Here is a 13,007-nt window from a genome sequence, read left to right on the forward strand (position 1 = left end):
TGGCTGCCAAGTTTTTAACATTATTATGTGACTGCTTTTCACTTATATACTTATTTTTAAAACTATACTGTATAAAAGATAAAAATTGATAGCCTAATAACAAGGCCCAAAAGATTTACATTTCCTTTTGTTTTAGTTTTTATAAACATTCGTATTTAGATCTTTGATCTATTCGAGTTAATTTTTGCCTACGGTATGAGATATGGGTCCAACTTGAGTCTTTTGCATGTGAATTCCCGGTTGTTCCGGCACCATTTGCTAAAATAACAATTCTATCCCCCCTTACAGTCTTCACGGCCTTGTGAAAAATCAGCTGGTAATAAAGGGATGGGTTTATTTCTGAACTCTTGAGTTCTAGTCCATCTATTTTATGCCAGTAACACACTGTTTTGACCACAGCGGCATTGTTATAAGTTTTGACATTAAGATTCAAGATGGTTTTGGATGCTTATGTTCCCCTGTACGGCCACATTTACTTTAGGATCAGCTTGTCCATTTCTGGAAAAAATAGGACAGATGGAATTTGGAATTTTGAGGGAGATTGCTTTGAATCTGTATAGCAATTTGGAGAATACTGCCATTTTAGCAATATTAAGTTTTCCAACTCACAACATTGAAATGTCTTTCCATTTATTTAGGTCACTTTAAATTCCTTTCAACAGTGTTTTATGGGTTTCAGGGGGTAGATATTTCACTTCTTTGGTTAAACCTATTCCTATGCATTTTACTCTTTGTGGTGTTACTGTAAATGGAATTGCTTTAATTTTCAGGTTGTTCATCGCTAGTGTATAGAAATACAAAACATTTTGCAAACTGATCTTCTATACTGCAATGCTGCCGCACTTGTTACTGAAAATGGCTTTTCTTCTTCTTTAGTATTTTATGTATGTTTGACCCTGCCATCTGCAACAGACTGTTTTACTTCTTCCTTTTCCCGAGTGCCTTTTCTTTCTTTTTCTTACCCAATTACCCTGACTAGAATTTCAAATACAATGTAGACCAGAAGTGGCAAGAGTGACATCCACAGCTTGCTTGTGACCTGGGGGAAGCTTTCTGTTTTTTGCCATTGAGCATGATGTCAGCGGTGGGTTTTTCATAATGTCCTGTAACAGTCTGAGGAAGCGCCCTTCTGTTCCTAGTTGGCTGAGTGTTTATTTTTTTAATCACGGACGCCTGTTAGATATTATAAAATGCTTTTTCTTTATCTATTGGAATAATCTTTTTTTTTCATATATTGTTAAAGCATTAACTTGCATATATATTAAACTGGCCTTAAGTTCCTGAGATAAAGCCACTGGGTTGTAGTGTACAGTCCTATTTGCTGGTGTTTTGTTGAGGATTTTGCATTCATAAAAGATGTCAGTCTGCAGTTTGCTTGTGATGCCTTTACTGACTCTGTTATTATGAATAATAAATACGGCCTTTAGAGCATAAGTTAGAACGTGCTCCCTTTTGGTTTTTGTTTTGTTTTTGGGGCTTTTTTTGCGGGGGGATGTTTGATAAGAATTAGTATTATGACTTCTTTAAACATCTTGTAGAATTCACCAGTGATGCCACCTGAACCTGAGCTTTTTTGTTGTTGCTGTTGTCGCAAATGTAGATTACTGACTCAATTTCTTTGCTGTGGGTCTATTTAGAGTCTCTATCTATCCTTGAGTCAGTTTAGTTTGAGTTTCTATAGGTACTTGTCCTTTCCCTCTATGTTACTTAACTGTTGATATATAATTCTTCTTAGTTCTGTTAACCTACTTACTTCGTAAGGCCAGTTGTAACGTCTGTCCCCTCCCTCATACCAGATTTTAGTAATATGAGTCTGCTCTTTTCTTGGTCTAGCTAAAGGCTAATCAAATTTTTGTCTGTCATTTCAAGGAACCAAATTTCCTATTCTATATATTTTTTTTGTATATATTTCAATACCTTTCTACTTGCAGTACTTCATGGTAAGCACCCCCAGTAACTAAAATAACATTATTCTCAACATGACTGAGCAGGGAGCACTCCTAGAATCATCTTCTTACGTGTGTCTTTAGACACTTGTCTGTCTGCATCACATCATGGTCAGCAGTCTCAAAAAATAACACTCTTCTCAATAGGCTGTGGAAGAAAAGTTTTACAACAGCATTTTTACATGTGTTCAAACATCTGTACTCAATGCATGGGTTACGGAATGGTTAGCACACTCACTCACTGAAATGTTATTTTTCTATTCTGTGTTTTCTCTATGTATGTATGCTATACTTCTTTTTTGCTTTCATTTTATTCTTCTCTCTAGTTTTCTATGGTGTAAGAGTAGGTTACCTTACTTCTTTTTCTTTAATGTAAGCGAAACATTTTCCTCTGGGCACTGTTTTTGCTGCCTCCTGTCAAACTTTCATTCATCTCAAAGTTTTCTCTGATTCTCTTTGTGATTCCTTCTTTGACCAACTGGCTACTTAAAGAGTGTCTTATTAAATTTCCATATATTTATGTATTCTCAAATTTCCCTTGTTATTGATCTCTCACTTCATGTCATTGTAGTTGGAGAACATTCCTGGTATAATTTTAATCTTTTTAAAGTTATTGAGATGTGAATTTATAGATATGATCTTAGAGAACACAGCACGTGCACTTCAGAGAAATGTGTACTCTGCTGTTGTTATATGTGTATCTATTAATTCTAGCTAGTCTGTAGTGTTGCCCAAGCCTTCTATTTCTTTGCTATTCTCTGTTTTATTGATTCACTTTCTAATATCCTTTCATTTCAGCCTCAAGGACCTCCTTTAACATTCATGTAGGCAAGGTGTAATAGTTTATCTGGGAATGTCTTAATTCTGCCTATACTTTCACAGGCAGTTTTGCAGGATACAGAAGTCTAAGTTAACAGTTTTGTTCTTTCAACACTTTGTATCTGGTCTTTATGGTTTCCGATAAATCAGGTGTTACTCTTACTGAGAATCATTTAGACATGATGGTTACCTCTCCTGCTGTTACCAAGATTCCCTCTTAGTCTTTGGCTTTTATAGTTTATAGGTATTAGTGTGAATCTCTTTGAGTTTATCCTACTTGGAGTTTGGTGAACTTCTTAATATGTATTTTAATACATATTAAGGTCATACTGATACCACATTCTCCACATCAATCCTCCATTGGTTATCTCAGCTTGACCCTATACTGTACTTCCTTTTCTATTAGTACATTTTCTCAAAAACACTTTAAAAAGATGTAAAAAACATACTGTAATGATCACTGCTCTAGAAGTAGTTTAATATTTTATTTGTGAAAACTAGGTAAAAGGTGACATATACTTTTCTCCCTAGAAAACAAAGGAATTCACTATTAATGAGGTGGTAATCTTTTTTCATAGTAAAAATAAATTATCTAAAATTTAAGCTCTTGACTTATATCATCCTTTATTTTCTATACTTTATATATCACACACAGTCATTGAAGAAAAAAAGACTAAAAATACAGATTTATAACAAAAGATGATATATACTCTTCTTGCTCCAAAAGAATATTAATGTAAACAATTATAAATTTCAGATAGATGACGAGGCTATGTTCTATAAATGCTGATTTGTTATATAAACATTAATTTCTTCTTACTGCTTTTCAAAATATCTTAACCTAGTCAACTTCTCCTTATGCCTCAGTTTTCTCATTTATAATTCAGAGACTTAACTTCTTTCTGTTGACTTACCAGAAAGTAAGCTATCTTGCTAGTAAGAATTCTCCTCAAAACCTTACCGACAGAGCAAGGTCACATGCAGAGCTCTAAAGTGAGAGCCCCAGCCATTCCTGGCAAGGGGCCACCATGGAGACCGCCATCCGTTCTGCCGGGTAACGACGGCCACTCTGGCGTTTTCCCTCCGGTGTTGGCGCAGGTCATAGCCCTCGGGTTTGAACGTCAGACAAAAGCTTTACCTGGTTGAACTGAGAGCCTGCCCTGTGTAACAAGCATCTGTCTTTAAATACGAGACTTACACGCCACACAGGACGCTCACACACGGGATACACTTCACGCTGAACTCGGCCCAGGGCTCACAGAGAGGCATCCGCTCTGTTTGTTATTTTTCTCTCTCCCTTTTCCCACTTTGTGCTGAGTGTGTATTTCTGCTCCTCAGTTCAGGTATACCTGCTCACATTAATGACCAGTGAGAGAGCAAATGGATCTTCAGGTAAAGAGACATTTATTAGGTCATATCCTCCTAGTAATTCTTAAGTTTAATTTTTTACATACAGTTAAAACCAATCTTATAAAAAGATCCCTCCCATCTCTCATACTGCTTTGTCCCCCTCATCGCCACATTCCAGAAGAGAGGGCAACTGCAGAGCTGGGGAGGCGGCTCGCAGAGAACAGGGTGCCCCCTAGAGGAGACGCACAGCAACACCGGTGCAGGGCCACATACATCCCTTACTCGCACATTATTGTGCCCAAATAAAGCAATTACCGGGACTTACTATCTTACGATGCAAAGAAAACTGTAACCATCAAATCTCAATGTGAAGATTAACAGCCTAAAAACCGAGAAAACCACGCCCAGTGTCCTAGGGACGTGGTATCTGGCCGCCACCACAGGACGCGGTCAGCAGAGCAGCGTCCGCACTTGCTGCGGCGACCGGTACAGGACACTCTCTGGGTCTTCGTAGCCGTTGGCTGGGCTCATCACAGCAGCATGTACCTCCGCGTAGGCTCTGCAGACCAGCTCCGTAGACTGTTTGAGGATCTGCTCCCTGTTGGCAGACAAGCAAAACATGAAACATAATCTTAAAATACTCAGAACTGTGAGAATGCTTCCGGTTTGAACGTGTGCATTTCATTTTCTTAATTATCACATTGATACTATTAAAAAGCCACTGTACCCCTATACAAGTTACTTATCTTGGGTAGGGGGTAAAGAAGTTTGTTATGTTTATTGCCTCTTTGCTAAATTTTCCCTGTTGGTTCCAGGAGGGCAGGGCTGTGCTGGGTCACCGCTGTGTCCTGGGGACTTTGCAGACACGGCTGGTCACAGATTAAAGAAAGAGGCTTATGATGACTCGAATTTATTAACACGTCACATCTCAGAAGAACTTACAATAAACTGCTTTTTCACGTACACAAACAGGCCTTTTTTTAATTGTGCTTCGCCTAATTGCGCTTCACCTAATTGTGCTTCACAGATATTGCAGTTTAATAACATGAAGGCAAAACTCTCCACCAGAAAAAAAGATTATGACTCGCTTTATTGCGATACTCGCATTATTCTTTTCACTGCAATGGAATATGGACTACATGCCTCTCTTTAGAACACGTTAAAATTTCCCCTCAATCACTGTATTATGAAAATAATGGCATCTTTTATATTCAGTGATGATTCAAACAACTAAATATTATTCACATACTACATATTGAAATCTAAAATAAACACATTTGATTTAAAAATTAAGTAATTTAAGGAAGACACAAACAACTTGAGCCAGGAGGAAGCAGACTTTCCTTTATAATCTCCCAGGTCTTCAGAATTCTGGTTTTGTAGATTGTATGAGATATTTTGGAGTAAAACATAAAAATCAAAAAAATTAAAGTCATTGACTCTACATCCACTCTAACCACACTGAGTAGGGGACATCGCTGTGTCCGAGGGAAAAATGGTCCATCCCATGTTCAGCCAGTTCTAACCAACACTAACTCCTCCCACACGCTGAGCGAAAACCCGCCTCCCTCCTTGTTTTACTGCTGCCGGCCCTTCTCTAAACAGCAGAACACACAGGCCCCACCCCCAGGCCCTGCATCCACTCAGGTGTCTGAAGTGTTTTCTTCAAGTCTGGCGGTTCTTTCCTCGCTGTGCTTTTTAATGTAAATATTTGTTCAAGTGTCTAATTGACCCATCATATTCTAATCTCCGAGAAGACAGGGCAAATGTCTTTTAAATCCGAATCCCTAGTGCCTGTCCCACAGAAAGTTCTTCATACACAGCTGGTTGAACGCAAAGGAAAAAAATGGACAGCTGTTGCCTAATTTCCTACTTGCGGACAATTTTGGTTTGTCAGTATGTTTCTTAAAATCAAAAATTCAGACAATATGATCTCCCAGTTTCTTCCAGCTGTAATATCCTAATGTTTTAATGTGTTTAACCACAGTTCTTTGTCCTGAACACATTCCTAATAAATATATGATATTGAACAATTTTATAATATATCTACAGAAACTACATAGGTCCAAAACAGATTATACAGTAGCTAATCTGCATTGCACAGAGAAGATACTACTGATACTCCATGACATATTCCATGTCTTTCTGACATGTTTGTTAATATAAGGGAGTTTGGTATTACGGCTATATAGCTCTAATTATATTCATGTTAATTTAAACAATCATTCATTAAATAAGGATTTAGGAGTTATATATGTTCAAGAACTATGACCTGGTAAGGTCAAATCTCTTAGAGGTGCTGAGGCAAAAAAAAAAAAACGGTTGAGAACTATAAATCTTCAAAGTTAAATCTCCTATTCATAAAAATAATTTTTTTTCCAAAGAAATGAGCCTGGTATTTAAAAACGTGTGACTTCTTTACCGACCAACAGGGACCCAAACGCACTTACTTCACCGTGGCGCTCAGAAGGAAGTTCAGCTGCGGCATCAACAGGTTGTCTGGGGCCGAGAGATAGCGATCAAACTGAACCTAAACGGAACAGAGAAATGGAAAGTAAGTGCATGTATTTGCCAACCATGCCTTTTCAGGATTAAATCTGAGGCAAAATCCCATATCCCAAATAACAAGTTCTTGAGGATCAAAATGAATTATTTCTTAAACATTCTAACTCAACTCCCTAAGTGTCAACTTTTTAAAGGAGTCAACATCTAGCGAGTAGCATCTAGTTTAAAAATTCTGAGTCCAAGCCTTTCATCTCATCTCCCTCACCGAGCTTCTGAGCAATAATATTCACAAGAAGTCGTCGATTTCAAGTCTACCTTACTTTCTCAAATCCAGAGTTTGTTAATTATGAGGGTAGGAAGTACAGCACAGGGAATATAGTATAATAACTATGCATCACGCCAGGCAGGTACGTGAAGTATCAGCTAGATCATTTGCTAAAGTATGATTGTCTAACCACTATGCTGTGGACCTGAAAGTAATACGAAATAGTACTGGATGTAAACTGTAATTGAAAAATAAAATGAAAATAAAATTTTAAAAAGAACGCTCCATCAGGAACCCTGTCTCGAGATGCTTTATTACGCACTCACCATTGCCACCTTCAGCGCCGCAGAATCAAGGTTGGGCAAGTTCGCTAAAGGGCCCTAAAATAATAAAAACAGGAAAAGAAAAAAAACAAGATATAAAAAACATGCCACGCTTTTCACGTCATTTATGAAACACACTCCATGAGCGGACTGCCCACGTTGGGAAGTTTAGCTTCTTTCCAGAGAACTCGGGGGTCGTTCGTTCAGCCTCAGCCAGAGCCGGGCCGGGACTGGCTTGCTTCTGTGTATGCAGGATAAAACACCCAACTGTGCTTGCTGGAGGAGGTGCAAAGCACAGAAGTTTATTAACAATGAAAAAACCAGGGTATCTCAGATTTATTCATAAGCAGGAAAAAAAAAGGAAAAGAAGCACTTAGAAAATGACAATGAGACACAGAGGCTTTACGGGTGAACGTTGACAATTTTAGACAGTATTAAAAAAATAACAGAATTAGTTTCTTCTGGTAGAAAATTTGCTTACTACACTATCAAAAGAAACAAAATCAGACCTTGTGATTTTTGAGAGCTTCATTTAAGAATTCCTGGGCTGTAAAATACTCTTCCCATTAATATCATTTAAAGTTCTTCGGATTTTGAAGATATCTACCTGGTTTTCAAGAGTTTCCCCCACCCCATTATCTCTTTGCACTGGAGTTCCATAACCTGACAAGGTCACATGTGGCCACAGAAGTCTCTACCTCCCAAAGCAACAGACTGCAATTCACTGAAAAAACGGCGACTGCTGGTCATGCAGCAATGTACGCATTCAATCAGCTGACAGTGAGTGAGGCTCTAAAAAATTTTCCAGAATGAATCGTCTCCGTATATTTTACAGTACTCATTTCTGTACATCTTCATTCTTTTAACCCAAGCTGTCTGCCATAAAAAGGATAGTTCACAGTTTGGGGCACTCTGTGGTAACCATCTGAGAACTATACGTGTAGTATCTCAATCTTAGAACCACCCCATGAAACACGTATTATTATCCCTCATCTACAGAAGAGGAAACAGAGAGCTGCATCATTTTCTGAGTGAAAAACAGCTATTCAGGGGCACAGCCAAGACTGAAACCGGAGTCTTGCTCTCGAACCCGCACTCTGATGTGGGCGCATCTCTAGTTTGGAAGAGCCGCGCGCTGACCTGCTCGGGTTTGTGCTGCTGTACGGTGTTGTAGATGTGGCTCAAGCCCGCTCTCGTTAGGACATAAGAAGCTTGCTCATTTATAAGGGTGTCCAGGTGTGCTTCAATCTGAAATAAAACACAACAGACAGAAGTATTTTAAGAGTGACAAGAGTGACAAGAGAAGACGCAGGCTGCCTTGCCGTCGCAGCTCTATGCCAGGGGGCTGCTCCCTGCAGGGGCAGCGGGGCCAGGCCGCAAGGCACAGGGACCGCCCCTCAGACAGGGGCACCGCCTCCCCCTGAGGGGGAGCCTTTCACGCTTCACCGCAAGGAGGGAAGGTCTCGCCTTCAGAGGTGAGAGTCAGAGAGGATTGCAAGACCAGCCGCTCGTCAAAAATTCTGAGCTGCCTCCAGCTCTTTTAAAAGCTGGTAGTAGGCAAAACACACACAAGCAAGCAAAAACACCAATAAACAACAGTGTCAAACACAATACTCAGGAAGAGTTCTGGGCAGACAGGGGCCTGACGTCCCTAACCTGCCCCCCCCCCCCCCCCGCCCCAGTCCCAGCTGGCTCGACCCACCGGCGGATCAAACAGGCCGCCTGGCAACACCTCTGCGCTGGCTTTGGGGAAGCCACGGAAGGGAGCTGCCCCTCCTGGGGTGAGGCCGTCCCTGGCGGGCAGAAGGCCGTGCTCCCCTACTTTCACCAGCCCAGGCCCGAGAGTCGGGAGGGCTCCTTCCACCCCTCCCCAGAAGGCTCCCGCAGTGCCACCGGCTGGCCTGCCAACGACACGCACACTTCTGGCTGCGCGGCCACCACCCGGGTGCTTGCCTGTCCAAGTCACTCCAAGGGCCGAGTCCCTCCCTCCCCCCAACAAGCTCACAGCCTGATCTGGAGAGGTGAGCAGGTTCTGGGAGAGAGCCCTTCTGAGTAGTCAGAACAGGCATCTCTTTGGGAGGCAACACTACTGAAGAACACAGACAACTCTATTTTTTTAAGTCAATGCCCAGGAGTCCTTACTTACTAGACTTACTGGAAATCCAACAAAAAACAAGATATGCAAATATAAACATTTTATGAAAGAGTTACGGATAAGAATCAAATTAGTATCTGAAAGAAAAATGGGATAAAAGTAATACAGAATAAGCAGTAGAAAAATAAAGAGATTTAAAAAGAAATTAGAAGACAGATTCAGGAGCTAAAGCCAAATAAGGGCAAGAGCTTCAGAATACAAAAAGTAGCAGATGGAGAAGTAATAATTAATTAAAGATAATAGAAAATTTAATTGAGCAGAAGAAAGGGTTGAATCTTCAGACTGAAATGGCTCCGAAAGCCTAATGGAAAAAGGGACATAACCAAAAAATGTCCTGAGGAAATAGCTGAACTTGAGGAGAATCCTCACAAGCTTCCAGACGGATAAAGCAGGTCACCACAACGAAAGAGAAACAGACCAGCCTGCACTTCTTACTTAAAACACTGAACGGGGCTAAGTAGGAGCAGGAGAAAATTAATAGGATTAATGGCCTCAGCCTGAGAATCAAGGATCTTTTATTCAAGATAAGAGGCCACTCAGGGGCCGGATGGGCCCTGCTGTCCGGCTTCCGCCCCCAGCATGGCCCCTGCCCACGCCCACGCAGGCCCGCGGCTCCCGACGGGCAAGACGCAAGTGTGGGAGGGACCGGCGCAGTGGGGCCTGCTCTCTCAAAATGCAAAAAAAGGCTACGAATATTTAAGAAATGCAGGTAGTTGGTGATAAAACGGATGATGTCAGCTGAAATACCTGAACATCTTGAGGAAAGATTTAGACCAATGGAAGAATCTGGAGTTGAATTGGTCATAAATGCACTAAAAACTAATACTTTTTTTAAAAAAAGTAATTTTATTAGTTCTATATAGAAAAGTTATGCGAGAAAGGAAAACTAAGCATACTTCATTCTATTTCTTTTTAAATAGGAAATATCACAAATTTAGATGGAAAACACTCATTCCTCAGAAAACTCTAGAACTTTACAAATGAATTTTTACTACAGCCACTGCCACATTGTTCATATACTTGTGATAACACAACAATCAAAGTTTTTAAAACATTGTATCTACCAAAAACCACTACTTTAAAAGAACCTGGTAAATTTTGTAAAAGGCTTTGTTTTCGCCATTTTATAAACTCCTAAGAGATACCACCTGGTTCAAGGACTAGAGTGATCAGTATAACACACTGTGATGTCTTGCCTAACGCTGGTTTACACACGGATAAAAAATGTATCTGTTCTCTGTAACATTCCCTGCACTGGCCTTACAGCTTGAAAAACATCGCATCCTATTCACAGTCCAGAAGCTGAAATCTGCAGACAGAATAATTGTTCAGATTGATCAGAAAAGCTTCATTCCGCCATCGCGAACTGTGGCTGGAATACACTCTCCTCCCCAACACACATTCTGAGCTCTGCAAAACAAAGCGAAGGGATGAGCATGCGCATGCGTGTGCAGACAGGTGCATGTGGCCTTCCATCAGACGGTAACAAAGGCTTCGCAGGCCATCGGGGCAGAGAGCCAGGGACATCGAGAAAAAAGATGCCGTCGCGGTGGCTGTCATTTTACGGCAAAATTCACCTGAAACTGCAGCATTTCCAGACGCCTGTCAGTGAATTCGAACATGGCTAACGTCGTCTTCATCATATACAGTGAGTTGACCATGAACGTGGCCATGTCAGCTGTACCTAAATTGCTAGCGGACACCGTGCACATCTGGAGCAGGGGATCCAAGACGCACGATAAAACCTGTACAGGAAAAATAAAATAAAGGGTCATCTTTCATTCCCAATCAGTGATACAGGCCTGGGTCCATGGCACTTCGGGTGAATGCCAAACTATAGCTGGAAGGGGGCCGACGCACAAAAGCAGTTAAAAAAAAAAAAAAAAAAGATTAAAAATCAAAAATCAGAACATCGGAATAGTTTTTCAAATGAGCATCACGGAACAAATACTTTTTAAATTAAAGAGAACTGATTTAATATTTGAAGAAAAAAGTCAGTGAGGGGGTTTGCCAAAATATAAAAATACCAGAATTTCAACAGAATTTACAATAGAGGAAGTAATAAGCAATCATTAAATATAAATTTACATTATACCTGCACGAAATCAGCTTGACGGGCATCTAATGGTACAACTGAAGAATCGTGAGATGCCAAAACTTCACGCAGCAACATCAGTGTCTGATTTAATGCAGAACTTGGCCCAAGATCAGGCGGAGGGAGTTCAACCTAAAATAAGATACGGGGTATCCACTGCTTATATTTTTTTTCACTAAATTTTAATGTATAAATAAATGCCTATAAACATATTCATAACCAGAATTGAAGGACTGTCAGTAAACTTCTTGGGCAAACAGAAATGCAGAAAGCAGGGAAAAATATAAGACCAGTACTCCGGCTCTACAAGTTCATGGCGCTTTTCCACGAGAACCTGAATCATGTGCGGGGGCCAGAAGGAAAACCGCCGGTGAGGCCGCCTGAGCTCAGGGCGGTAAACACGGCCCGGAGCCACTGCCAGCTCCACAAGCCCTTACCAACCCGCGCCTGGTTTCACGAGGCCGTTCACACAGTGGCACAATTAAAAAGGAGGAGAAACCAGCACAGTGGCTCTGAGGCACCCTTTAAAAATTACAGGGTCTGTGTTATATCAAAGTTATTTTTTTAAAGAATAAGAGATAATTAAACAAAAATAAAGAAGGATCTGGTCATTATAAACCCATTCCCTTGGGTCCTGCCACAGGTGCTGCTCAATGTGAAATACTAGCTTTCCTAGGGTTTTTTTCAGGTTTCCGTGGTGGTTGTTATTTGATTTTATTCCTTGGGGGAGGGGTTGTTATCTTGTTTGTTTTCATAGTTAATTATAGCATTTAAACTCAAAGGAGCATAAATTTCGTAAGGACGAAGCTGGATCATCAAAGAGTAAAAATACAAGTAAGCTGTTCAGAAAAAACATTTATTAGTAAGAGTTCCAGCTTTCTAACCTGTATGCCATTTTAGCCCTGATCCAAATATAGTACCTTTGATGTAGTTACAAATTTTTGTTTATAGAAAAATGGTAGTGAAACTAGGGCTTGAGCTTCTATCTCCAATTACGACCCTAGTACACTGCTCCAGGGACAGAGACTACTAATCTAGGTCCAGTTGGCCGTCTCAGAGGGAATTTTGTTGTTCATAGGAAGAACTCAAAAGACCATTGCATGGAATGGGTAGAGATTGTCGCCCACATACAAAGAGCAAAACATTAACTGTGAAAGATACACATCCACACAGTTTAAGAACTGCATTCTTCAAACATACCTTGTCCATTAATTTACTTGCATGAAGACTCAAGCTATTGAAGAATATTTTTTTGCTCAGCAAATGCATTTCTTCAATGGTAGTCAACAATGTAGTTGCACTATTTCCAACAATGCCACTGAAAGCAAAGAATATTTCAGGTTGCAAAACAGACTAAAAATTCAGTTCCTTGAGAAGAATTCTTTAGAGAAAAATTAAAAGAATTCTTCTTTTAATTATAAAAGAATTATAAATAAAAGTTTTTATACAGACAATAACCTGTAAATTAAAAACAATTACTCCAGTGCCCATGTCCATGAGTTTTCCTTTTCTTTTTAAGTCATTTTTATTAATGTATATTTCTAAAAAT

At 40.1% G+C, this 13,007-nt stretch overlaps 1 protein-coding gene across 1 annotated transcript in view; it reads right to left on the reverse strand.

Annotated features, from left to right (window-relative positions):
- Window positions 1–1,547: 1,547 nt before the first annotated feature.
- Window positions 1,548–13,007, reverse strand: part of COG6 (component of oligomeric golgi complex 6) — a 36,194-nt gene continuing 24,734 nt past the window's right edge. Inside the window, exons 13-19 of the mRNA XM_054586512.1 lie at window positions 12,659–12,776; window positions 11,459–11,590; window positions 10,941–11,108; window positions 8,349–8,456; window positions 7,212–7,265; window positions 6,566–6,645; window positions 1,548–4,713 (exon numbers count right to left, since the gene is read on the reverse strand). Coding sequence (XP_054442487.1) covers window positions 4,566–4,713; window positions 6,566–6,645; window positions 7,212–7,265; window positions 8,349–8,456; window positions 10,941–11,108; window positions 11,459–11,590; window positions 12,659–12,776 — 808 coding nt within the window. The 3' untranslated portion in view covers window positions 1,548–4,565. The remainder of the gene's footprint in view (window positions 4,714–6,565; window positions 6,646–7,211; window positions 7,266–8,348; window positions 8,457–10,940; window positions 11,109–11,458; window positions 11,591–12,658; window positions 12,777–13,007) is intronic.

Source organism: Pteronotus mesoamericanus, unplaced genomic scaffold (genome assembly GCF_021234165.1).
Source record: "Pteronotus mesoamericanus isolate MK-2021 breed Mesoamerican mustached bat unplaced genomic scaffold, CSHL_Meso_final contig_94, whole genome shotgun sequence".
Taxonomy (NCBI): domain Eukaryota; kingdom Metazoa; phylum Chordata; class Mammalia; order Chiroptera; family Mormoopidae; genus Pteronotus; species Pteronotus mesoamericanus.